Genomic DNA, 25,934 nt, shown 5'->3' on the forward strand with positions numbered 1-25,934 from the left:
GCGACCCGGTCGTAGCTGGTCAGCCAGTCCTCAACGTCTTCAAACTTGTCTCCATGGAATGGCGTGGGAATACGCGGAGTATGGCAGATCAGCGGCTGGGCACTCACGGGAAGCTGAGGGGTCTGGATTGCTGCTGTAGTCATCGTGGTTCGCGGTGGGTAAACAAGAGGACCACACTCGGGAGCTAAGCCTCTCAAGCGACGGCTCGCCTTGTGCACAGGTGTCGTGTCCACGGTGTGTAGATGGGTGTAGGGGGCAGCCAGAGGCTCTTCGTGCATGGGATCTACCTGGAAGCTCCACTAAAAATGTCACAGAAGCAGTGGAACTGGTTAAGCAGATTTACTCACAACTAAGCAAAAGTACCGGCAAGATAAGGCACGGAACCGACTGGCGGGTTAGTACCGAGAGCAAAGAAGACGAGCGCGTGCCAGTCTCCCGAGCTCGCCACATGGCGGCGCCAGTAAGATAACATTGCAGCAATATTAACATGCTGTCGAGAGCCACTTGTGCCAACAAAGCTCAACTTTGCATTAAATTTAGCCATGGTTTTGCAGCATTTTCTTCTGTTATACCAAACAGGCAAATCATTGGTATTCTTTCTGATGGAACACTTTATCTGTGCAGTTAGAAAGCTCTTGCTGAAATTTGTCAAGACCTCAATTCTGTGTTCATCTACAGGGATAATGAGCATTTTGAAGATGGCTTTAGAACATCCAAGAAACCACACTTCACTCGAGAAGGTTGATATTGGCCACAGAGCAGAAAAGGTTCTGAAAAGCTGCAAGTTGAGCTCGAAGGAGGTGTTTACATTTAAGATTGAATGCAAGCAGTTCCTCTTGGCAATAATGAAAAAAATACTAGACAAAAGCCCACTGCAGTCTTCTATAGTTCCAGGCCTTACCTCGCTAGACCCAAGGCAGATGGGCTCAAAGCCTGCAAAGAGCATAGAGGGCTTTAAGGGGGGACACTGGTCTTAAACCTATTTTCCTTATTTACCAATCAAAATTGATGCAACTTGGTGGGTTTGTGCAGTTTTTTTGTGCAGATTCCAAAACTACGCATTATTTCTTTTGTGATCCAATTATTTCATGAGATAATTACACCAATTAGTCTATTTTTACAAGAACAATTACAAAATGACCACTGAAGAAAAACTTAAGATGAACACATTGCTGGACACTAGAAAGAATGAGGAACACAATGTTGCAAGCATTTTTTTGATTGAGTAATTATTTAGTTTTATTTCATAACAAGGTTCAAAGGTCAAAATATAGCACTATAATGGTTACAAAAAAAGCCATTTTAAAAATTTTGAACAAGAAATTAAAAATCTTACAACATTGTGTGCTCCACGTATTTGGCTTCATGCTGAAAAAGAAATTAATACTTTATCTGCAATAGGTGCCGAGATATTAAGGCCGCAAAACTGCAAGTGGTCGACAGCAAAAAAGAAACAGGGAATTCTTTAACCCTTTCGCTGTCGGGCGTTTCTGGCTGTGACGCACCCCCAGTGTTGGCTTGGATTCAGGGGAACGAGCATAGCGATCTGTTTTTGATTGTGACTGCTATACAAATAACATAGTCAACAGAATATGCACATTTCAGTGTTCTGCAGGACTTGTTAATTAACATCATCATCATTACCAGCCTAATTATAAATTGGCTGAATAAGAATAATATAAGAAAACACTGCTCAATACATCTTGAGAGTCCGAATCCGAGCTCGGCTCGTATTTATAATCAAAAGAGCCATCGCGCCAGTCCGCAGACGAAGGTCCCGCCTGATCAGCCATCCGAAAGTAACCGCGCGCACGGAGGGCACACTTCCGATGGCCCGCACAACGGAGTGAAATGACACGTAGTGAAATCAGGATGACAGAGGGAGATGGAAAGAGGCTAAAACAACTTCCTTTGCTGCTGCTAGCCGCAAGCAAGGGCGCAACAAGAGAGAGCAAAAGCAGCGATCGAGTCGTGCCGACGGCACGAACCCCTGAACGTGACGCGGCGTCGAAAACAATAAAAATAAAAACCTGCAAACCTGCGGCAGATGGCAGAACAACCCTTGAACCCATAACCGCACGCACGCGCTGTGTGATCGCTTAGCGCAATAGAGTAGCGCGCGTACGTCGTTTATGTACGTCGTTTTCCTACGTCCTCGCATCAAGACCGCTGTGAGAAACGTTTATTGCGGAAAAGAAATGTAATTTTGGAGCTGTTTGCTGCTTCCCAGTGCTCTGCATTGCACGGTAAGCAACTGCATTCACTAATGACTATGAAGCAGGTCCGATTAGCACAAACGCGCGGCAAGCTCTATGAAGACGTGTCCCGCAGTTTACGCATTGGAAAATAAGTTTGATGGCGATTTCTTATCCACGTTCACCTTTTTCAATGCAAATATCGCTGCTGTATGTTTTACACTTCGCCGCTCTCGGCAAACTGTTGTTTAGATCTGACAATCGTGAACTCCGCCTCGCCAAGCGGACTGTCCGCCGCGCTGCCGTCATTGTCCCGAAAACAATCAGACTACCGCTTCGTTGCTGGAGTTGGCGCGAGTTCAAGCTTTTTCTGTTTTGAGCTTATCTTTCTGCACATCTGCGGCCTGCAATATCACTGTCGCGGCGGGGGCGACCGCTGACAGTGGCAGCCTCCCGTGTTGGGGAACACGGTAAGCCTACTTCTGGCTCGTATGCGCGATCGTTCGGTGCACGGCTTTCGTCGGCCTGAGCGCGCACAGCCGGGGCAGGGAATCACTTTAGATGATTAATCAACAATTTTTTTCACTTTTTTCACGAATTCTTGCCATGAATGCTCCTTGTGGTTTGGAAACAAGCGCGGCTAGCGTCACGTCTCCGCCGTCTCCCCGTGGCTCGGGCATGCCGAGCAGACGGCGTTAGCCAGCTCTACCAATGTGGTGACGCCTTATCATCACGTGCACCCTGAAAGCCAGTGGGATTGCAAATGCCACGTTTTCTTTTTTGCTATATTTTTTGCGGCCAATGGCAGAATGTAAACAGCAAAAGGCGGCAGTTTGAAGACGAAAGGCAGCTCTTTCAAATGAGACCAAAATGGCTACGGTGTCGCGCACAAAATGGGAGCTATGCGTGCAGAAAATTGTTGTTTCGGGGGTCGTTTTCGGCTCAAATTCGGGCGACATTGATTATTTAAATTGACATTGTGACTTGAATACCGATCCTAGAGATGAAAAACTTAACAGAAAGGTAGATCAAGAGCTACTGATTTCGCAAATCACATTTTCTAAAAAGTGATTTTTTGGTCCGAAAGACCCGTGTCCCCCCTTAAAAGAGGTTTGGATGCATTGATTGTTTCAAAGAGGCTAACAGAAATGCAAAGGGACACTGCACTTTCAGAATATATAGATATTCTGCAGGATCACAAGCACAAGCTAATATTTTTCGACAGAACTTAACATGGGGGTGTGTGCAATTTTATTACTATTGAACATAACTTCATGCTACAGGGAGCGCTGGAGAGTTCATAAACTATTACTTTTTCTCAGTGATGGGCAGGCAAGTGGAGTGAGGGTTCAGTGTGAATCTGCAAGTTGTCGTGGAAAATGTGAAAGGTGTTTATTATATACCCCAGTGCATTGTGTGTGATGCTGTGGAAAGAGCAGGTGGCATAACTAACGTGAACATCTCAAAAGAATTAAAAATGTCTGTGGCTTCTGCAAGACAGCATTATCGTGCTTTTCTGGAAGGTAAAAATAAACAGGAAGACGAAGATGCAAAACAGCAGAATAAAAAGTGATGTCTCGGAGAAGCTGTCGAAGATTTGAGGGGAAAAAAGAAGAGATTGGAAGCAGCTCTTACAGAGTTGAATGCTTCTTCGGACACTTGTGCCGGGAAGGCAGAAGCTACCAATGAAATAATATGGATTGTTAAAGAGACACTGCAGCACTTTTGGCGAAATTGAGATTTTAATGGCTTATAACAGTTTCTCACGCCGCGAACTCGACTATATAATTAAATTTAGGCAGGAACAAGCGCCAATTGTCTTTTTTTTTTAGTTAAAATATGCGACCGGCACTGCCGGCACCTCGAGACAGGCTGCGGGCCGCGCCGCTGCCTGCGATTGGTCGAGCTGTCATGACGTAGTTGTGAGGACCCGAGACGCTGCCGATATGCATCCTGCACTGCGCTGCATGCAGATCGCAGCCGTCACAGCTCTTTGCGACATTATAAAAGCTGTTGCGGCACGCTGAAGTGACCATCTGGGTGACTATCGGGGAAGCCCCCTCACACGCAAGTGACACCACTCAGCCTGACTGTCAGAGCCTCTGTTAGTAATGTGTCGCACCGTAAAGGGTGCCTGGTGCCTGCTTTGATGCTCCCGACTGTGTGCACGCAATAAAGTGCAAGTTGGAGATCAAAAATAGTCATTGTCATGCTGTTCCCGTCTAAAAAGCGGGCGACCATTGCTGGTCTTTCGCTAAATAAATTTACGGTAATGCAATTAGTGGTTCTCAGTTTTTTCGAGGCTATTTAATAATTGCAACTTCATTTTTTATTTTGGCACTTTGAAGTTTAAATTCATGACTTTTTACTGCACTATAAACTAATAATATGATAGGTCCAAGTGCAGATCATATGGGTACTGCAGATTTGACGTGAAAGGGACGATGAATAGTACCCACTAACGAAGACTTATGGGAAGCATTTGGTCTAGAAAACTTGTGATCTGCAAGAAAATCTCTGAATTAATGTCAAGTCTTTTATTAGACATTAATGAGGGCCTAAAATATGACAGCTATTTTAGAGTGAGCGTGAATGAACATCAGTAACTAGATTGCCCATGATGGCTGATGCGTCCATAATTTTGTTGAAAATGGGTAGTTCTCTGTGACCTGACCCGTATCTATGGGGTTTCGAAAAACAGCAGTTAAGGTGTGGCATATTACCGTGGAGAATGGTCAGTTTCAGAAGAAGCAGGGTTCTACCATCTGACAGAGTGTGTGTGCTCTGTTCCTGCAGGCCACCCCAGTGCGTGCAGTGCCCCAGCCGGCTGTCTACAACAGATACGATCAGGAACGTTTTAGAGGCAAAGAAGGTGAGGGATGTTTTGCTCAGCCAGCAGTAGCAAGCTGTGTTGCACACCAATTCAATTGTTTTCTGCTTTTTTTTTTTTTTTCCCCTATTGTTGTTGTGATTTAATGTTCCAGAGAGGAGGTTAGTAATGAAGGTAAAGTCATAGTAAGCATTTTCGGTTCTTGCGAAGCATTTGTGTGCACCGGAGTCCAGCTTTTTCCTACCCTCTGTTGTAGTCTGCTGGTCGGTCCGTCTTGCAGGGCAGCTGTTTTAAAATAGTGTTTGTTGGTGAGCTAGTATGGTATCACCAGCTGCTGCATGAGAAAACTTTGCTGTGGCCTCTTGTTTTTAACGCAACGGCCACTTCACTGGCATTTCTTTGGGTACTAAATATTTTTGACCAGCTTTTCTTCAGTGCAGTTTGGTAGCTGTTAATTTGTTTATCCGAACCATAGAACGAAAACTTGGTTTCGGGCCAAGCTGTGGCCGAGTGCGTGACACACCTTTTCTGCAGACTGGAGAATTGAAAATGCAGAGATGATGGTGCACATTTAAAAATGCATTGTTCAGTGAACGTTACTTCACGTGCCAGGTGTCTTGGTTTTTCCTCACAGAGACGGAGGGCTTCAAAATCGACACAATGGGCACCTATCACGGCATGAACCTCAAATCGGTGACGGAGGGCAGCCAGCCCAAGCGGCCAGTGCCGGTGGCCACTCCAACGCCCACAGCACCTCCCGTGGTGGCCCACCCAGTCGCCACTGCTGCTCCAGTGCCACGACCAGTGCCCAAGAGAGGTGATTGTTGTCTGGCCTCCATACTTTTGCCTTGACATGTATCGGGAAGTGGTTGAAGGTTGTTGTGGCTTGCTTGCATGGAGTCCGGTTAAGGTGGCCAAACGACGACTGGGGTGTTATTGCAAGGGTGCCCTGGGGGCGAGACTCATGATGTTGTGGAACCTCGTTGGACCAGCGACAGTGTGCCGTAACTGGACATGTGTGTTCACTTACCCTGTGATGATAGCCTAGGTATTCCACGAAGGAAGGCAAAAGCAGAAAATGTCTGCCCCGCAGCTACTATTGCAGCCTTGAGAACACAGGGCTCTCGAAACATTTTTCTTTACTTTTAAGCTAAATTGAATGAAAGTGCTCAGTCTTTTATGCTGATTTTAAATATTTAATCACTTTGCTGGTATGTCAGTTAGTTTTCAAATTTTTCAACATTTTCACTCCTGTGTTTACAGAAACAATGGAGAGAAAAAAAACACTCATCAGAAAAACCATTGACATGTGGCTAGACAGTATGCAGTACTATAAGGAATGCAATGTATGTTCTTTGGTTAAGGCAGTATTAGTCATTTTGATATAGTGATTTATAAGCAGTTTAAATTAGAGTGCACAAAAGAATGAGCAAAATGAGAAATCTGTTCCCAACATTCTAAAGTATAATCGGTCAGGAGCATGCTAAAATAAAAATTGTTCTTTTATCTGCTCAAGCTGCAAAGATAGAAGATATCCTTTTTGTAAGCTAGCAAGCTGTCAGAAAAGAAAAGAAAACACTTGCAGAGATGAGATCTGTTAGCTCACTTGCAACTTATAAAGTTGAATTAATAGCCCATGGAGTGAATAAGTCGGTATGGACTGTAGATTTCCAAAATGCCATCAAAAAGTCTGTTTTTTCCTGATTTTCGGCCCATGAAGAGCCTTGTCCCCTCTCAAGACCGTGTCCCGGCCGCTGTATTAGGCCCAGTATTTATGCAGATACAATCACCATTTGAGATTGTACTCAGCCGAACTCTGATCATGAGGGAGCTGCCGACCTGTGCATGATGGAAAAGGAAACTTCACTGCAGAGACTCCAGCAAGTGATAGCTGGCGTGCAGATAGCGGCGCGTGCGAAGTCTCGGCAGGAGAGGGCACCACATGTTGTGTGTTAGGAACGGCAACGAAACTTCTTAGCCATAGATGGCATAGCATGGTAACACTGCGAGAGACCAGCCTTGTACGTGATGATAGATAGGCAGTAGGGGTGTGCGAATATTGGAATTTTCATATACGAACCTAATGCAAATATAGTCAGGGGAATGCTTCGATTATCAAATACCTGATCAATGAGGACAAAAAGGAAAAAGAAAAACTAGTAAACAGTGCTTGTCATGTTTATTTCTGAGTGACATGGTATATGCAGACAAAATTAAACTAGAATTGCTACTGAAAGAACATATAATGGTTTAATATTGAGTATGGACCTGCATGAAATGGCTGGAGCTGAATACTATTAGCTCCTATTAATTTGGCCTTTAAGGTACGAGAAAATATGTTTGAATTAACGGAAAGCTCAAATTATTAAATGGGCCTGAAAAAAAGAACTGCCGAAAACCGTTTGCGTAACAGTAACTTTATCTGATGAATGCCTGCATGATGATTGCATTTGAGATGAAACCACAAGGAGGAAACGGTTTTTTTTTTCCCAGTTTTATCAGGTGCTTATTTTGGCGAAGCCTGAAGCACAAAAAAGACAGGAGCTTGGGAGGGACACAGGCCAAGGTGCTGTCACGTCCCTGTTTTTTATTTTTGCGCTTCAGGCTTTGCTAAAATGAGCAAACGCTACTAACTAGTCCAAAAACAGCCTCAAGTGCTTCACTGTCAGGAAGGCCTCTGACCCCAATTCCGCTGGCCCACTTTCATAGGACGGCCCCCGTTTTGAGGGTGCTTCACCGCACTGTCCACACAGTCAAGCTTTGCGGTGAAGCGCTTAGTGCAGGTAAACTGCGGTGAATGAGAAAATCTTTAGTGTCTTCGGTAATTTTTGAATATTTGGAAAATTTTGAATGTCAGACTTTCAAACTGGATAATTGGATTTGTAATCAAGATTTCGAATATCTACTCACTTGTTGTATGCAGTAACTAGTACCGAGACATTGGTGGTTGGCCACTATGTCTTAAAGTTGCTCCAAGCACACGAAGTTTAATGGGAACTGAGCTGGGGGTTGGTTTTCTAGCTGCACTGTCCTGAATGGACCCATTTGGGAAGTAAACATGCCTCTACGGGGGGGAGGCAGTCTACCCTTGAGCATCAGCTTTTTCATTTGTTCAGATATCTTCATGAAATTTTCAGGATAGGCTCATAGCACAATCATTTCCAAACATTTCAAACAGTCCATTTATAACAATATTGAGAAAACCGGAAAATCCAATCGTTATAACCGATTGTTATACCTGGACCGGCGGGAAAAAAAGCACACACGCACGTATCTTCCCATGCATGTAGGCTTGCCTACTTACTAGCGATGAGTAAATAGGGTTGAATGATGCTAATCGTCGCAAAGAACACTAAACACTTTATTACAGGATACATCTGTGGCCAAAAAATAAGGCATACTTGAAGAAAAGTCGGAATCCATGGTCGCCTGAGCAGCAGCTAAAGCTTGACAAGTGCTGCAGGCACCGCTTCCAGTAGCACATATGCTGGCGGCAGTATTTTTGCATGCGCGAAACCGATTGGATGAGGTGCAGAACATATCCAGCCTTGATCGTTAAAAGCGTAGAGTGCGAATGCCCGTATTTTTTCATGGGGCTTCCAACCTTGAAACTCTGCCAGAAATCCCGATGAATCTGCCATTTCATGTCTAGATCTATTGCGCCATGAATGTGATCGGTGCCATCTTCCACGAACCCACAATGGGCGATGGCGATGATGATACGGCCGCACCCTCTGCACAGTAACAGGCAGCGATTCATAATGATAGTGCCCATATCAGTTGATAGTGCCCCCCCCTTAATAAGGTGTTTCTGTACTGAAGAGGAGGAGTGCCTCTTTTCTATGTCAAAACTGCATGTGACTACTGTTCATAAGTGTTCCCAATTCATTTCGACAGGTCAATATTATTTTTTTGGAAAAGGACGTAAGTATTCTCTTGCCAGAAAGCAAGGCAGCAGCGTTGTTTTATTGCATGTTGGAGTGTCCAAGATGCATGTGCTTGAACAGCGTTGAAGGTCTATTGCAAAGCATGGCCCAATCAGAGGTCCCAATTTCATTTTTTCTTCCAAGGCTAAGGCGGGTCCAGAGTTTTGTTGGCCGGCCCATTTGGTTGTCTTGTCTTTTTGGGCGTCAAATTACGCTATGCTGTCATGGGTTTGTTGGTTTCATCGGTGTCCCGACCTCCTGGCATGGTTGAGTGCTGGTGAACACATTTTGTGTAGTAAAGGCAAGGTTCTTGGGTGGACTAAAAGGTGAACACAGCTGCCTCATGGCAGAGTCGCCCGTATCGTCAAAGATCCTTACTACGCCCCAGTTGTTCGTTGTGATATTGCTTTGAGGATACTCTTTGGTAGATCGCTACTTACTAAACTCACATTGATTTATGAAAGAAACACTAAAAGAACCTTCTATCGTGCTCGAGTCATTGCAATGTGGGCTTAAGGATTTATTTTCAGTTGTCACATCTTAACTCTTGTAAGTATTGCATTTACACGACTATAATGTAAGTTTCATTCCATATGAAAACTTGTGAAAATGGCATCATGTTATGTGACCTCAGTGTCATTTAGAGGGGCCATAACAGCCTGTATTGGAAAGTAGACTGCTGAATGGATTCACAATGGCATACCTGCCCCATGCCGTCTGCAGACAGAATTTTTTTGTTTTTTGTAGGGAGAGAAAATTCATTTCCATTTTTCGTTTTCGAAACATTGTACGCACATGCGGTCAGTGATCCTTGAAGAACTGTGCTTGTTCGTAGCTTGAAATGGTCATGGAAGCCGAAGTCTATGGCGTGGTGCTGGATTATGAAAACACTTGTTATTTATGTCTGAGAAATGTGGAATGGTAACCAGTGGAACTGTCGCCTTATACTCAAACGGCAGCACTCTGTCATTGGCGTCCCATTTTCTCTCGATTATGAGCATCCTTTGCCAAACTTGTAGTATTTCATTTTTTGCCATGAGAGAGTTGAAAACCCAAGAATGGCAAAGCAAAGAAAGACATTGACCATTTTAGCCTCCTCCCTCCACCCTCTTACCTATTACAGTCGAACCTGGTTATATCGAACCCGGATATATCGAATTTTGGTTATATCGAACTCACGAAATATCCCCTTGAAAATCCCATGCAAAAGTATAGGAAAGCCGCGTCATATCTCGAACTTAATTTCACCGGTCGTTCGGTATATCGAACTCCGCACCACGCACTGGAAAGTGTGCCTTCCCCAAAGACGATCGCATCACCCTTGGCCGTTTGCCGCGTGACGTTTTCAAGCTATGCGCGGAAGGAATGAGAAGGAACAGTTCGGCGACGGCTGGTCTGGGCAGCGCCGCGCCCATTCCCCAAAGGCGCACACATCTGCAGTTATCGTTTCCCGCGCGCCAACACATGACGTTTGCAAGCCATGTGCGTGGGTGTCCGGGCTATCTCTCTCCTTCAGCACGCGCTACACATGCGCCAAGCCAGCTAAGCCCGTTTTCGCATTCAGACAGACGTCGGACGCTTTCTCCAGCGTGTGTTGCGAACCCTCTGCGCGCGGCGGCTGACGTGGCTATGGCACCTGCGAAAGTTAAGAAGCGGCAGCTGTCTCCCCCCCCCCCCCCCCCTTTTTTTTTTTTTGAGAGAGTGATCCTTTCCTATCGTGCTGTTCGAACGTTAAGCGGCGGCAGTTTCTTTCTTTCTCTCCTTTTTTTTTTTTCTTTTCTTTTTTCTTTTTTTTTTTTTTTGCGGGAGTCTTTTTTTCCTGCATGTATGAATCAACGAAAGCACGCGGTCAGCTGCTGCGATCATGACGCCCGCCCCAAGCGCGGCGTGGCTTGTGCAATCAAGCCATCACGGGCACTCTGCCAAGTTCGCTCCCCGCCACGGCAGGGGCTATCAAAAGATAAACGCGCCCGACGTTATCGCTGCGCAGCATCTTGGCACGCTGCCAAGAAATGAGCTGTGGATGAGACCACCGAAACGGAGTGACGCGCGCCATCGACAAGGATTTCTGCCGCGGCGGCACAGAAACGTTGTTTTGAGCTACCGCATGCGGCGAGAGGGACGCAGTTCCAACAAGTTTGAAATGTTTCGCTCTGTCACTTCCGCTCTTCGCTGAGATCGCTCAATCGCTTGCATGTGAGCGAGCTAGCCTTAACACTCTTTTTTTTTTTTTTTTTTTAATTTTTGGGTGCAAAAGTGGAGGGTGGGTTCATTATGCGAGTGGGTTGATTATGTTACAAATACGTTATCGTTTTTTCGCATCGTAAGTGCCGTCACAAGCCAATTTCTCTATATCGAATTATCGATATATCGAAGTATTTCGCGATCCCCTTCGAATTCGATATATCCGGGTTCGACTGTATTGCCTTAGAACTACAAAGACCAGATTGCTGAGTCGAGGGTCATTGGATGAGCAGCCTCGTGCTCATGCTTTGTGCAAGTGAGGCAACTAAAGGGAAGAAAATGTTTCAGTACCTGGGCGTCTGACTGTCAATGAATCGTCTTCTCTCCCTGCAGCCAGTTTTTGAGAACTGCCTTTTCCAAGTCATTGAAGTATTGTAGTGGTCTTGGGGCTCTTTAGTGTAGGCATTACTGCCCGTATAGGCTCACCGTCCGCCCATATCGTCCACTTGGGCTTGTCAGTCGAGCAAAGGCTGCATTGATGCCATTTCCTTGGAGAGGCATGACACCAAGCTGCATTGTCAAAGAAAAATATCTCCTCACTAAAGGAGTCTACATCACCGGTTGGTTATCTGAGGGTGCTGCTGGCAAACACAACAGGTGGCTCGCAAAATTAATGCAAGAGGAGAAACCTGAGCCCGATCTTGTGACTCCTATAAAGTGCATGTGGATTAGTAAATGCCATCCCAAGCACAGAGTTCACGATGAATAGCCTTCTGCTAAACTGTGAGCCCCGTGACAGGCCCAGATGTTTTCGTGAACCGAAGGCACTGTACCACAACTAAGCCATGCTGCACTGCGCTGCAAAGGTTGGTGTTGAGAGTGTTTTTGTCATACAGTTTTTGCTTGTCCCCTGTGGCCTAGCATAGCTGACAAAAATGGAGAACTATTGAAGTGGTTCACCACAAGACAATAGTGGCAGCACACTCGATTCAGCTCTTTTGATTATTCCCATGCGCACTGTTATCGTAGGGGTCCGAATCGACAGAACTGCTTTTGGTGTGGTCAGATTCACAGTCTCTTGGTGCTGCACTTAGTTTTCCCATCCGCTCCGTGAAGGCTGTCGATGTCCTTATCGGAGCATTGATTTTATGCCATGCCAAGCATTACTGTACACAGGCTGTTGCTATGTACGGACACTGGACTCTTTGGTATCCACACCCTGGGTGCCCCATCTGCAAATCCAGAAATACAGAAGCTGACATCCATCACCTGCTGTGGGATGTCCAGCACTCAAGCCAACGGCGGATCCGGCATCTGGTGGCAGCTGGCCTCTCTCCCCATAAACCGCAGTCATATGTGGCTTGGACACAGGGACCACATCATCGTTCACTCCTCGACTTCATTGCATCAGCCAACCTTTATTCATTTATTTGACCACACCCTTCATTCCTCATAGCATTTTTATGCCCTAAGGCAGTAAACATCGCAAAAAAAAAAATAATAATAAAGCGGAGTAGTTGTGACCATCTGGAGATCTTTAACGTGCGCTGACATCGCACAGCACACGGACGCCGCTTTGTTTAGGCTGCATTCCGATGGAGGCGAAACAAGTGGCGTCCGTGTGCTGTGCCATGTCAGCGCATGTTAATGATCCCCAGGTGGTCGAAATTACTGCGTAGCCCTCCACTACGGCTCCCCTTTCTCTCCTTCCACTTTCACTCCCACCTTCATCCCTTCCCTTACGGTGCGGTTCAGGTGTCCACGTAGCAAGTGTGACAGATACTGCGTCTTTCCCTTCCTGTGAACCAATTATTATTATTATTATTATTATTATTATTATTATTATTATTATTATTATTATTATTATTATTATTATTATTATTAAAGGAATAGTGAATTAACTTGTATGACAAGATGCTGCAGTCTCAGATTAGTTTGCCGCAAGTATAAGTAACGGGAAATTTGTAATGGCTTGGTGTCTGGGAGGTTTGAATGGGGGGAATTTTGAAAGTGTGTTGCAAATTCTACAAAATATTAAAAGTTGTACTGTTAGGAAACGTCTCAGTTTTTGAAATATTCGTGCACAGTTACTATTAGGTGGTGTATTGCTCTGGGTACACCTCTTTAATGCTGACAAAGCTGGTGTCTTTTCCTGGAGCCAGAGAAGACATGGTTAATGCAGGAAAAAAAAAAACTGAATGCATGCATATATCTGCTTGCCACAGTGGAACACACAAGGTGCCCTGAGCAATTGGACTGCTAAGAGCAGATCTCTGTGTGCTTCCTCACTGGTGGTGGTATGCTCTGGGTGGACTGAGGTTTGTGAAGCCAATCTCTTGTGCAGTGTCACGGACACCCATCATCATCATCCCGGCGGCCACCACCTCACTGATCACCATGTACAATGCCAAGGACATCCTGCAAGACCTCAGGTGAAAAAGCTTCTCGTGATGGGTCGAAATGCATCTATGCTGCAAACAGTGCAGCTTGCACCGTGTACCACAGTAAAACCTCGGTAATATGTGCCTGCATACCAAATAGTTGCAGTTAGAACATAGTTGTGAGAATACCCCGCTTAAGACGTAGTGGCTCATGAAGTACCTACCGCTCAACGCATACCTGCCGCAGCACTTTTGCTCACGCCGTGTTGCGACATTGAACATTTTCTGCCTTTCCGAAAAGCATTATCAACGTGCGGTCCCTCAGCGATATGACATTTCGGCCACGTTCCGGGTGGATGGAATGTGCTGGCCTCCCCCTTTGTATCGGGTGGCAGCTTGCACCGCCTAGCCTATAATCGCCTTTTTCTCCCTTCCCTAAGAATCAGCTAGTTGTTTCTTAGTTTTCTCTCTCCCTTGCCCTACTTCACCAATCTCCCTGCTGCCCCTTCGTTAACTTTTTTCTCGTCTATTTGTTCATCTTCCCATCCGTCTCTGACTGATTTCAAGGCTTGATTGTACTTCCGATTTCATACGCAGGACCACATTCCCAAAAGTGAGACCTGGTACTATAATTCTTTTCCATACCCCTCTAACTATCTCGCATCCATTGTAGTTCCAAAGTGCCCTTTGTTTCATATTCCCTTAATTCCTTTGTCTTTGATATTTCTTTCTTGTTCTTCCATGTAGTATTCATTTAGCCACATGCCCAAATATTTATATTTCTCCATGTGGTTAATCTTTGTTTCCTGTATCTCAATTGGGTTGCTTTTGTCATCATTGTATACCATTAGCCCCGATTTCTCTCTACCGAATAGCAGTCCCAACTTCCCACCCTCTGTCCCACAGATCCTTATTTAGCTCCTGCAACCCATCCTGCTTGTCTGCCAGCAGGACAGTGTCATCTGCGTGCATCAATCCCGGTAGCATTTGGCTTACTTTCTGTTCTCCCTGCATATATCTGGAGTGTACTACTATGCCAATTTTTTTTAGGCTTTTTTCCATCTCGCTCATGTATATCATGAATAGCAGGAGTGACAAGGGGCAGCTTTGCCTGAGTCCTCTTTTTTATCTTTGCTAGCTTTGTTGTTTGTCCCTCCCATGTTATAATAGCCTCGCTATCTGTATGTACCATTTCTAGGAACCTGACCATGCTTCCATCCAGTACATATCCTTTTAATTGGGCCCGCAGCTTACCCTGATCTACATTATCATATGAATCCTTAATGTCCAAAAAGGCTAGCCATAGAGGTCTCTTACTGTTGCTGTTATCTCTATGCACTGGGTTATTATAAACAAGTTACTCTCTAGTCTTCTGTCCTTGCGGAAGCCATTCTGCAGCTCACCTAGTATCTCCTCACCCTCTGCCAATCCTTCTAGTCTACTCATAACAAGTTGCATTGCCAGTCTGTATATGACTGAGGTAACTGTAATTGGTAAGATTTAATGTTGTCCTTGCTTCCCCTACCCTCATAAACTAATCTCATCCTGCTCAATTTTCATTCTTTTGGTACCTCTCCTCCCTCTGTTATCTCCTCAATCAGGTGTAATAGTTTCAATTTGCTTTTTTGACCTAATCATTCACATGGGTATGCCATCAGGCCCTGTTGCTATTCCCTTTCTATTCTATCCCATTCTTTTCGGGTAGTCTCTCTCCATTCCTTCTCTTCGGCCCTATTGCCTTCAGTATTCTCACATCTTCCTTCTGTGTCCTTCTCCCCAGGCTCTGCAAATGTTCCTGATATAATCCCGGGCTCCCTCTACCCTTTTGCCTTCCTTTGTCGTCAGTGACCATTGTATCCCCTCCGTCGTATTTGCCTGTGCTCTTATGTGCTCCAAAAACCTTTTTGCAGCGCTTCTACCTTTTTATTAATCTCCATCATCCACTAGACTCCGGCTTTTTCCATTTGATCTTGGATTAATATTGCAGCCTCCCTTTTTCTCTCAAGGTGTTTCTTCATTTTAATTCTACTTCTTGAGCGGACCCTTTTTTCTTTGCTGATCTGTGCGCTCTGGATGTTCCTTGGCGTCTCACTATTGGTAGCCCTAACCTCCACGTCCCGACAGCTTCTTTGGTTTGTTTTCCCTTTTTTCTTCCCTGCTTGAGTTGGGTCCTCTCTAGCCCTTTCTTTATAACACCTACTTGGTCATCATATGACCACTACCTATTTGGTTGCTTGGATACTATGTTTTCTATGTGATTTGTCACTTTCTGCAAATGTGCTTTATTTTAGGGTATGGTTGTCTTTCCACTCTTGTCCTTCCGTTGCTGTCGTTGCCCTCCTAAGCCTGATGTTAATTCGTAGTTGCCCCCTGACGTCTTAACCGTGCATAGGACAATGTGTACATTCTCCGATGCTGCCCTTAGTCTAGCCACTACTGTCTGTTCCTGCTTTCCCAGGTATTTTCCCCTGCCCTGTAGGACATCGACTCCTGCATGTATTACTACTGGTTTGTCCTCTTCTGCATCATCCCATAGGTGGTATTTTGCACTTTCTACTACCGCACTGAAACATTCTCCATGTCTGCGATCGATTTTCACCTATTCATTATACTGAACTATTTTTAGTAGTCTTTTTCTGGATCCTGGAGACATTCGAGCTTCCCACTACCCACTTTGCTGCCTTCTCCCTGGCGTGCATGGTCCTTGGGTCCCCATCACGGCACCATTGCTCTCCTTCCCTGCGACCAGAGTTCCCTCCTTTCCCCGTGGCCCCACTGTATCACGTCCGCCTCCCATTCAGTTACTGTGGGTGTTCTGGATCTCCTATCCTTCTATCTCCCTCTCTGCATGCCCCTTCATCCACTCCTCCAGTTGCTTTGCCAAATGGTCTCCTCTCTCACGCTCCTAAGTTGGACATTATCCATTCTATTGGAAATGGAACTACGAAGAGTGCACTAGTGCATTCGTAGGACTTGCTTGCCCCAATTTTCTTCATTTTTGAGACTGCTATTGTCCCCGCATGACCGCCATGGCATCAACGGAAAATGACAGATTCCTGGTTGGCACATAGATAAAATGCATATAAGTACGTGTATTCGTGGAAAATTTACTGTGCCTGAATTATTCTTTTTTCATGAATGGGAATGGCAAATTTGTACTAGTCAGTTAATGTGTACTGCTGGATAGTGCATACTTTTTCCGCGTCTCGGCCAACTACGTATTAACATGGTTTTACTGTGCTGCTGTTATGAGGGGAGCTCACTAGGCTACAGCTGTCATAAATTGGAAACATTGTGAAGGGTGCGGGTGTTTGCAAACGGTCAGGTGAGTGACTGACACTTAACCTTCTCAGTGTGTGGATGCTTCAGGTGTAGAGGTAAAATTTTTGTACATTTGAGTACTAAAATAAAAAGAACGAAAAAAAAAGCAATTTTGTTTTTTCTAGACTTTGGGCTGATGCCCAGAACAAGAATATGCAGGAAATGTATGTCCAGATATGCCGGAAGTTTTACAGGCGAAATACTTTTTCACAGATTCTTGTTCATGTATGTACGATTCTTTTTTTTTTTTTTTTTCTGGCACTTTGTCACTTTCCGAAAGACTGTGACAAAGCTGGTGTGTGCTTTGAAGTGCACGGAAGTAGTAGTGATGGAGGCTGCTCGCCAAGCTGTCTGCTCATCTTCTTGTGCCACCCTAAGCTTTGACAGCTCAAACAACCCGCTCTCCAGAGTTATGGCCAGATTGCGACCAGTGTTTCCGGGGAACTGATCTGTGGGTTTCCTCTGCACAGATTTGTTAGCACAGATGAAAAGAAGAGCCAAGGATGCAAGCGGGAGAATGCTGTTCTGATCCAGCGGAGGCGCAACAGGGGTACCACCGTCTCCTATCGGGTGATCGACAACCCTTCCACGCTGGCTGCTGAAGACTGGTAAGGAAGCGTTGGTGAATGAGCTTGCATTCATTGAAAGTGCAGTTGTGTCGAAGGATACTCTGCACATGTTTTCCTGCTTGTGGAGTGTCAAACCATTATTTGGATTTGTCTGGATTCACTTATGCAAGTTTGGAACGAATGCAAAAAAAAAAAAGTAATGGGTTTTTTAAGCATTTTTGTAAACATTAAAAAGAAATCTGATCACCAAGTAGCCCTCATAACCTTGTTGTTGTTGTTGTAGTGGTTATTTATTGTTTGTACAAAAGGAAAGAAAAGATGTTTGCCAGCCCCGGTATCTGCTATCTGATATCTGAAGCACCTGAACTGGGGCGGCGGAAATAGAGGGATAGCGAGGAGAAGGTAGAGGAAATCAAAGAGGTGAGTGATAGGGAGAAAGAAAAGGGTAGGTAAAAATAAGAGAAATATATACACTATGGTACAGTATACAGTAGTTTGCTTGAGGCCGACCCACAAATGTCTTAGGTCACTGAGCACTCGGCACATCGGCGGGCCTCCGCAATAGCTCTGCATCCAGGCAACTGTTCACAACGCACGCACTGGCACACTGTACAAAACACTGACGGCTGTCGTGGGCGATCGGCCGTTATTGTGGGAAATAGCACACGTGGAGCGTTCAGTCACAGCGCGCACTATCTGGCGAGGTGAAATAGGCGGGTCATCAAGCCCGCCTGTTCGATGTACTCACACAGGCTCACGTGAGCTCGCTTGCGGACGCATGCACTGCCCGGCGGCCACAGGAGCACAGCTACGCTGTCCGGGACTACCCCCTGCGCTCTGTAAGCCGCCAGCAACTCGCGTCGTGGTTCGGCTAGCGCGGTGCAGCGCAGTAGAAGATGTTCGAGAGTTTCTACCGCGCCACAGTCGTCACACACGTCACTAGTGGCAAGTCCGTGGCGCATCCGTTGTTCCCCAGGCCACACACATCCAATGCGTGCACGGAGGATCATTGCGCGTTGCAGCCGAATCAGCGAGCGGCCGCTGACACTGTGAATGCGCTCACCTCTTGCGATGCCTGGGTCGGGGTGCTGCGTCCAGAGGTGATCGTTGATTACTGCACGCACATCCTCCAAAGCGAGTTGCTCGTCGCTAGGAGGGAGTTCATGTGCTGCGGTCGCGAGCTCGTCGGCACGTTCGTTGCCCTCTATGCCGCAGTGCCCGGGGATCCACTGTTTCCGTATAGCGCAGCCACGCTCCGCCAAGTGCTTGAGACGCGCGCGAACCATAACCTTGTGCCAAAAACCCATTTTGGTGCACTTCCAAAGGCCCAGTAGTAGAACATTTGGGTTGGCTTATGGTTTAATATCCTAAAACTGCTGTGGCTATAGTGGACGCCAGTATCAGCGAATGCAATAAAAAAAAACACTTTGTGCATTGCTAGCTTGGGCTCTAAGATTACCCCGGAAGGAGACTGCAACCATGAAATTAGGAGACGCCTGCTTCTGGGAAAGAGAGCCATGGCTAGCCTTGACCGCCTAGTAAAGAGCAGAGACATTAGACTGCCAACCAAGATCCGTATAACTCCTGCTATGGTCTTTCCAGTTGTGATGTATGGATGCGAGAGTTGGACTGTGAAGAAGGCTGACTGCCAAAGAATTGACGCGTTTGAATTGTGGTGCTGGCGGAGACTCTTGAGAGCCAGAAGATCAAATCAGTCGATATTGTCGACCATAAACCCTGACTGCTCATTGGAGGGTCAAATTGTAAAGTTAAAGCTCAGCTACTTTGGTCATCTGATGAGCAGAGAGGAGTCTCTGGAGAAAGCTTTGATGTTGGACAAGGTTGAGGGTCACCGGAAAAGGGGTAGGCAGCAAACGCGATGGTTAGATGGCATCCTCGAGGCGCTGCAGATGAAATTATGTGATGTTAGGAAGATAGTGAGAGACCGGAAAGCGTGGCGTGATATGGTCCATAGGGTCACGAAGAGTCGGACATGACTGAACGGAACTGAGCTGTGAAAGTACTTTAGAGGTTTTTGTTGCCTTACTAGTGCAATGTATCCACTTATAACGATACCAGATATAACGGTATATCGCTTATAACAGTCAAATCCTTATGATTTATCACTTTTCCCATTACCCCTATGTAAAAATAAACCATATACAGTCGAACCCGGATATATCGAATTTTGGTTATATTGAACTCACGGAATATCCCTTTGAAAATCCCATGTAAAAGTATAGGAAAACCGCGTCATATATCAATCTCAATTTCACCGGTCGTTCGATATATCGAACTCCGCGTGACGTTTTCAAGCCACGCGTGGAATGAATGAGAGGGGACATTTCGGCTAGGGCAGCGCCACGCCCATTCCCCAAAGGCGCGCGCATCTGCGGTTATCGTTGACGTTTGCAAGCCATGTGCGTGAATGAACCAGAGAGAACTGGTGGGAACGAGAGGGGAAAGATAGAGCGAAGCGCAAGGGTGTGCCCATTCTTTTGCCAAGCTATCTCTCTCCTTCCTCTTTCCCGGCCTTCGTTCGCAGTAGCACGCGCTACGCATGCGCCAAGCCAGCTCAGCCCGTTTTTCAGACAGAACGTCGGACGCTTTCTCCAGCGTGTGTTGCGGACCCTCAGTGCGCGGCAGATCTATCTTTATATTTTTTTTTATTTTTTTTTTTATCATTGTGCAGTACGCGCGGCGTAGCGTGAGATATGGCGTTAGGAAGTGGCTTTTTTTATTTATTTATTTTTAGTTTTTTTTTTTTTGCTGGAGTCGTTTACACTTGCATGTATGAATCAACGAAAGCACGCGGACAGCTGTGATCATGACACCGGCTTTTTGCATTTTTCGCTTCAAACAGCATTTGCAGCTACTTTATCACGCTTTCCAATGATTTTGCGGCAGTAGACTACGCCCGCCCCAAGCACGGCGTGATAAATCGAACCAGGCTTGTGCAATCAAGCCATCACGGGCAGTCTGCCAAGATCGCTCCCCGCCGCAGCAGGAGCTATCAAAAGATAAACACACCGCGATGACGTTATCGCTGTGCAGCAGCTTGGCACGCTGCCAAGAAATGAGCTGGGGATGAGACGACCGAAACGGAGTGCGACATGCAAGCGATAACACTGACGATTTCTGCCGCGGCGACACAGAAACCTTGTTTTGAGCTGCGGCGGGCGGTGGCTCGTACGGCAGAGGGACGCAGTTCCAACAAGTTGGAAATTTTTTGCTCTGTCGCTGCCGCTCGTCGCTGAGATCGCTTGTACGGGAGCGAGCTGGCCTTAACGCTTTTTTTTTTTCCAAATTCTCGAGTGCAAAAGTGGAGGGTGGGTTCATTATGCGAGTGGGTTGATTACACGACAAATACAGTATCATTTTTTCGCATTGTAAGTGCCGTCCCAAGCCGATTTCTGTGTATCGAATTATCGATATATCGAACTATTTCGCGATCCCCTTCGAGTTCGATATATCCGGGTTCGACTGTACAGTCGAACCTGGATATATCGAACTCGAAGGGGATCGCAAAATAGTTCAATATTTCAATGATTCGATATACAGAAATCGGCTTGAGACACCTCTTGTGATCGTGAAAAATGATACTGTATTTGTCGCGCAATCAACCCACTCGCATAATAAACCCAACCCGAACTTTTGTACCCAAGAATTAAAAAAAGAAAATTTCGGTGGCACATCCCTCCGTTTCGACCGTCGCATCCACAGCTCATTTATTGGCAGCATGCCAAGATATGCTACGTACGCAGCGATAACGTCACAGCGTGTTCATCTTTTGACTATACTGTTGATAGATACTGCGGTGGCAGGGAACGAACTTGGCAGAGTGCCTGTGATGGCTTGATTGCACAAGCCTGGTTCAATTTATCACGCCGCGCTTGTGGCGGCCAGAGTCCACTGCCACAAAATCGTTGGAAAGCGTGATAGCTGCAAATGCCTTTTGAAGCGTACAGTGCTAAAAGTCTGTTTTATAATCGCAGCTGACCGCATGCTTTTGTTGTTTCATAGATGTAAGCATGGACAACTCGCAAAAAAAAACAAAAAAAAAAAAAAGACTGCCGCTTCTTAACGTCCGCACCTGCAGCACAAGGACGACTTTCTTAAAAGAAAAGAAAATGCTGCTTCTTAATGTCTGCAGCTGCCATAGTATACGCTACGCTGCATGTTCAGCACGACGCAAAGCTGAATGCCTCCTGGAAAAGCAAAAAAAAAAAGGCCCGCCGTTTTTTAGCGTCTGCAGCGTGCAGTAGCTTACGTACATTCAGCATGACGACACGAGATGCACATCGCACGTCAGCCATCGCACGCAGAGCATTCACAACACACACCGGAGAAAGCATCTGCCACAGGCTAAGCTGGCTTGTTTTGGCATGCGTAGTGCGTGCTGCTGCGAACGGAGACCGAGAAAGAAAGGAAGGGGAGAGATAAGCTCTGCAGAAGAGTGGGCATATCCTTGCGCTTCACTCTATCGCGTTTTTCCCCTCTCCCGAACACCGCGGCTGCATTGGTTTCCTTTCGTTCCTTCACGCACATGGCTTGCAAACGTCACATGCTGGCGCGCGGCAGCGATCATCGCAGATGTGCGTGCCTTCGGGTAAAGGGTGCGGCGCTGTGCCCTCTCATTACTTCCGCGCGTAGTTTGAAAAGGTCACGCGGAAAACGGCTGAGGGTGATGCGATCATCTTTGAGGAAGGTGCACCATCCAATGTGTGGTTCAGAGTTCGATATATTGAACTACCGGTGAAATTGAGTGCGATATACGACGCAGCTTTCCTGTACTTTTACATGGGATATTGAAGGGGATATTCCGTGAGTTCGATATAACCGAAATTCGAATTATCCGGGTTCGACTGTATAACAACCAATTATCAGCGGCATATCGATACGATAGCTTTCTGGCCGCCCAGAAGATGGTTACCATGAAATTTTGTCGGATTGCTTAATAAACAAAAAATGAAATGCCAAGAAGAGAATGACGTGAAAAGTCTATGAGAAACTGTGAGAGCCATTCAGTGGGTAATGGTGCAGCCATATCGTCATCGCTGATTGTACGTCCGTGGAAGGTATAGTGTAGTAGAATATATTATAGTGTCACAACTGGGAAGGTGTGCATGGGTTTCCGGCAGCCCATTACATTATGGAAAGCCGCCAGAGGCTGCTGGTCTCTTTCAAAAAAGTTGGGCGTCGTGATCGGCTGGCACCTGGCAGGTCGTGTGGTAGGTTTTTTGGGGGGTCTGCGAGAGTTTCAAGCATAGGGCATCACAGTGAAGCAGAAAATGTCAGGCTGGAGGACAACTCCAACCAACCGACCAGAAGAAGACTTAGGAAGAATGCTAAGAAAAATAAATTTAACTACCATTATTCATTACATAAGCATGGAAGGTGACAGAGAGTGAAGTAGTTAGAAATAGACCAGCAGTTAAGAGATGACCTCAGACGCTTTATACAGGCATTTATTATAAGCCGCATTCTTTACTCGCTTCCATACTTATATCTAACAAAAACAGAGACAGGTGTATGCTGTCATCAGACAGGCTTATAAGGCAGCCCTCGGCTTATCTAAACGCACCCCAACCTATCGAGTCTTAGGCATGCGAGCTGAAGTCGGTATATATGCTATCTGCGAGACATACCTCAAGGACATGGAAGAACCACCAGGTATAGAGGCTATATTAGGTAAGTGTATAACGGAACAACAACGCAGAAGAAGGGTGGAGGTGTTGGTATGCTAATACACCAAAGGACTATTTGGCAAAGAGTAAAACTAGCTTGCAAAGAACATGTCTGGGTTTCAGGAACAATAGCAATTAAAATGGTATGGCTAGGGGTAGCCTACTTATGGACAAGGGACAAACGCAAACAGGAAAACAAGCATCTAGTTAAATGTCTCGGTGAAGGTATCAGACAGTTTGGAGACGAGGCCGACATAACTTTATTGGGTGATATGAATGGACACATTGAGGCCCTGGACGGATACACCGACGGCAACGGGAAATTAATGCTATAAATCTGAGCAGTTTAACCTAGTTATTGGGAATAGAGAAAGGAAATGTGAAGGCCAGATCACGGGAGAATTCCAGAATTGGGAAACTATCAGTAATTACTGCTTGATGTCGCCAGGAAACTAAAATAAGCTCTCAAGGATGGAAATAGATGAGGAAGGCACGTATAGCCAGCAAAATGTCCATAGACATTTTAACCTGCAGATGGGGCACCTGGTCGAAAGTTTAAAACCAGGAAGCACAAAGAACAAGCTCAAATTTAACGGACAAACAACTAGAGCTAATAGCATCGGGCATTGATGAAATTATAAAGAAACACCTCATGGAGGAGGGCATTATAATAAGGTAGCACAGCTCATCCGTATAAAAATTCAACAAGTAAAAGAGTCAAATTGACAGAAAAGTAGGAGGATTCTTTGAAGCTGGTGGAATAGTGAAATTAAATAGCCAATCGAGTGAAGACTGATGGCTTCCAGAGAACATAGAGGAGCTAAAAAAGTGCAGCTATCTCAAGAGGAAATAGACAGAAAATGGGAATCCTATTGGCAAAAGAAACGAAGTTCACATACTATTGCAGAGCAAAATAAAACAGCACACTGATCGCTGGATGACCGAAGTGGGCGACTGGACTAAAGAGGCAGCTAAGAAATCCTGGAATCATATAAGCTGCCTGGGTAAGAGAAATCATAGGGAGCAGGAACAAATTCAGGACGTCGACGGAAAATGTCTTCGAGGATGATGACGCAGTAGAATATATTACACAGTTATTGCCGAATCATTTAGGCAAGATGATGGGTAATCTCCCCGAATGAAGAAACAGTATCAGACAGCACCTTAACTGGAAGAAGGCGGAGACAAATATTCCTGTGTGTACAGATATTGGGATAGACGAAATTCCAATCAAGCTAATTAACTCTTTCGTTACCATGCTTATTCAAATCGATCACCAGTGATCGAAGCTTTTATTTGCCGATTTTACATGTTGAAATTGTTTCTCGTGCACCTAGCGCCACCCAGTGGTTAGTCTAGGCACTGCACTCGTAGAAACAGTTTAAATTTTTGCCACTCTAGCAAAGTTCTGATTTTTTATGGACCTTTTTGAGGACTAATATGCATGTGTTGTTGTGAAAGGAGGCATGGTGGCCGCACTTGAAAAAAAAAAAAAAAAATCTGCCACTCGTGGTAAGGCAGCATTAACGTCAATATTTTGTGATCAAAAGACTTCCGGCAAGTCAAATATCTAATCATATTCTCAGCTTTGTTATCTGACGGTGTTGATTGGTGATAAATACCTGAAAATGGCACCAGCTATTCACTAGTAAGCTTTGGATGTGAGTCCGGGTGGTTTTATTCCACGAAAATGCTTTCCTGAAGGTCCACCGCATGTCCAACATGTATATCCGGCCTTTACAGCCAGTTCGTACAGTAAAAGCTCACTAATTCGAACTTCACAGGACCGGGGAAAAAGTTTGGATTATCCTATGTTTAAATTATCGAATGGCCTCAAAACAATTGACAAGAACCACTTGCATTACGGTAAATTTACCGTATTTACTCGCGTAACCAACCGGCTCGCATTATGAACTCACCCACCTCCAATGTTTGCCCAAGAATTTGAAAAAAGAAAAAAGAAAATGTCGGTAGTTAGCGCGTCCCTCCGTTTCGCGCGCATCCAGACACCCTATTTCACGCCGTCACGGTCTACAACCCATTTCTTGGCAAGTGCGCCAAGATGCTGAGCAGTAATAAGCTCTAGCAGGTTGGGGGTGGGGTGCAAACTTGGCCGATTGCCTGCGCTTGTCCAGTTGTGCAAGCATCGTCTCGGGTATGTTCGCTTTATCATGCCATGGGCGATTGTGGCGGGCGCTGTCTACTGTCACTCAATTATTGAAGCGCATGATAGCAGCAGACTCCTTTTGAAGCGAGCGATGCTAAAAGCCGGCATCATGATCGCGGCCTACCGCGTGCTGTTGTTGACGACTGATGAAAAAAAAAGTTTTTCCCCTGTAACCCTTAGCGCGTGCCCGTCCGACGTCATAGCTTTTCATGGCCGTTGGCTGGGACCGCGCCGACAGTGCTTATACGTATTTCCAAATTAGCAGGATTCGAATTAATGAGCATTTCGTTGCGAGTTTCGGAGGTTGCACTGAAGAGAGAACGGGTAGCCGCGGCCTCCAGCCCCTACCTTCCGGCGCCGCCAGCCGCCGCGCTGGTCATGGCACCAATTAGGCTTTACCCACACTGTCGTGGTTTCACATGCTTTCATTTTCTGTCCCCGTTTTGGACGTGCGCAGCCTTTAACTATGCTGGTGTTTCGCGGAGGTGTTTTTTTTTTTTTTTTGCCACTTGTGTGCCAAGTCATCGGGACGCGTTGGCACATAGTTCGAATTACCCGTAGGGGAACCGGCTCACGTTCGAATTAAGTGGCTTTTTTGTACACAGATCTCTATGGAGCTTGACCGGACAAAGTAGTGCAGTTCGAATTATCCAAAAATTCGAATTAGCAGTTTT

At 45.7% G+C, this 25,934-nt stretch overlaps 1 protein-coding gene across 1 annotated transcript in view; it reads left to right on the forward strand.

The window, feature by feature from the left end:
• hyx (cell division cycle 73 hyrax) overlaps nucleotides 1-25,934 on the forward strand; it is a 118,534-nt gene that overhangs the window by 46,738 nt on the left and 45,862 nt on the right. The window contains exons 9-12 of the mRNA XM_084608873.1: nucleotides 4,992-5,067; nucleotides 5,660-5,842; nucleotides 13,480-13,567; nucleotides 17,308-17,445. Of these exons, the coding sequence (XP_084464999.1) occupies nucleotides 4,992-5,067; nucleotides 5,660-5,842; nucleotides 13,480-13,567; nucleotides 17,308-17,445 (485 nt within the window). The remainder of the gene's footprint in view (nucleotides 1-4,991; nucleotides 5,068-5,659; nucleotides 5,843-13,479; nucleotides 13,568-17,307; nucleotides 17,446-25,934) is intronic.

This window comes from Amblyomma maculatum, chromosome 7 (assembly GCF_055883805.1).
Source record: "Amblyomma maculatum isolate TAMU_Amacu chromosome 7, ASM5588380v1, whole genome shotgun sequence".
Lineage (NCBI taxonomy): Eukaryota > Metazoa > Arthropoda > Arachnida > Ixodida > Ixodidae > Amblyomma > Amblyomma maculatum.